Here is a 1,259-nt window from a genome sequence, read left to right on the forward strand (position 1 = left end):
ATCGGTTAAAATTGTGAAGTCAAATGGATAAGAAATCTAAAACCTTTACGTATATAAACTTTTTTATAACACAGATAAAATTCCTCCATGACAATAGCTGCATCATGTTTTTTTCAGCTTGTCCGTCTGTTTTGTGTTTTTATTGTGATAGACCATGGATAAGACATAGTGATTACAATATTTAAATGGAAATTGTTTTTATTGTTTTGTGTTTTTATTGTGATAGACCATGGATAAAACATAGTGATTACAATATTTAAATGGAAATTGTTTTTACTTTTAGGTATAGATCGTCCAGCAGGAAAGTTTACGGAGGACGACATGTTGATGAAGGTAAAGGACTATGTCACATCTGCTTTCAAGTTATTGGTAGAGGACCCTGTCTACAGCAATAAGCGGTATCCAATTCCAATCGAATTTGAGACAAGGAAACATTTGACTGTAAATCAGCTTAGCTCAATGAGTGAAATCGATTATCTGGATGTGATGTTTCAGAAAGTTGTTGAAAATAAAGTTATACAAACATACTGGTGTAAACTTACAAGAGAGAGCCTTGGTGATAATGCCTCAAAACAACTACTTGACATAATCATAAAGTATTGGATAAAAATTAGGGCTAATGCATTTTTGAAAGTGTATAGTAATTTGAAAAGGGAAAGTGGTAAACTATCAAAGAAAGGTGAAAAGTCTCTCAGAAAGGAGTTAAACACTTAAATTTTGAGGGCATACATTTATATCTTGCTGCAGATGACTAATGAATTTACCAAAGAATTTTTTAACATGTTTATTATTTTCCATATCAGAATAATTTATTGAGTGTAAAAAATTAATTATTAAATTTTAAGTTTGGCAGTAATTCAGTCTTTGCTGCAATTAACTGACTGAAACATATATAGTGAATTTTGTTTGTAACATGTTTTTGAATATAAGTGAATAAATTATTTGTTTAAAGTGTAGTACTGTAATTTAATTATAAATTTTAGTTTGGCAGTAATTCAGTCTTTGCTACAATTAACTGAAACATATATAGTATTTGACTGAAACATATATATATATATATATATTTGTTTGTAACATGTTTTTGAATATATATGTGAACACATTATTTGTTTGCAGTGTAGTTATGTATATAATGTGTTGATGAAAATACAAAATAATGGACACTACTAATGGCAAAACCTTAATTCAAATCTCTTTTTTTTGGTTCTGATAAGAACCGTTTGGTTTGAAAATTTTGTCTTCTGCCGACTTCAAGTTTG

General features: G+C 28.8%; 1 protein-coding gene across 1 annotated transcript; it reads left to right on the forward strand.

Moving 5' to 3' along the window:
* Positions 1 to 283: 283 nt before the first annotated feature.
* LOC117110642 lies at positions 284 to 965 on the forward strand (the record flags this gene model as incomplete). The annotated part of the gene is given in 1 exon segment (XM_033253406.1): positions 284 to 965. A coding segment is annotated over 1 exon segment (431 nt), but the record flags the coding sequence as incomplete, so codon positions are not given.
* Positions 966 to 1,259: the final 294 nt, after the last annotated feature.

This window comes from Anneissia japonica, unplaced genomic scaffold (genome assembly GCF_011630105.1).
Source record: "Anneissia japonica isolate Jap-2015-1 unplaced genomic scaffold, ASM1163010v1 scaffold113355_len1259_cov160, whole genome shotgun sequence".
In the NCBI taxonomy this organism is placed as follows: Eukaryota; Metazoa; Echinodermata; class Crinoidea; order Comatulida; family Comatulidae; genus Anneissia; species Anneissia japonica.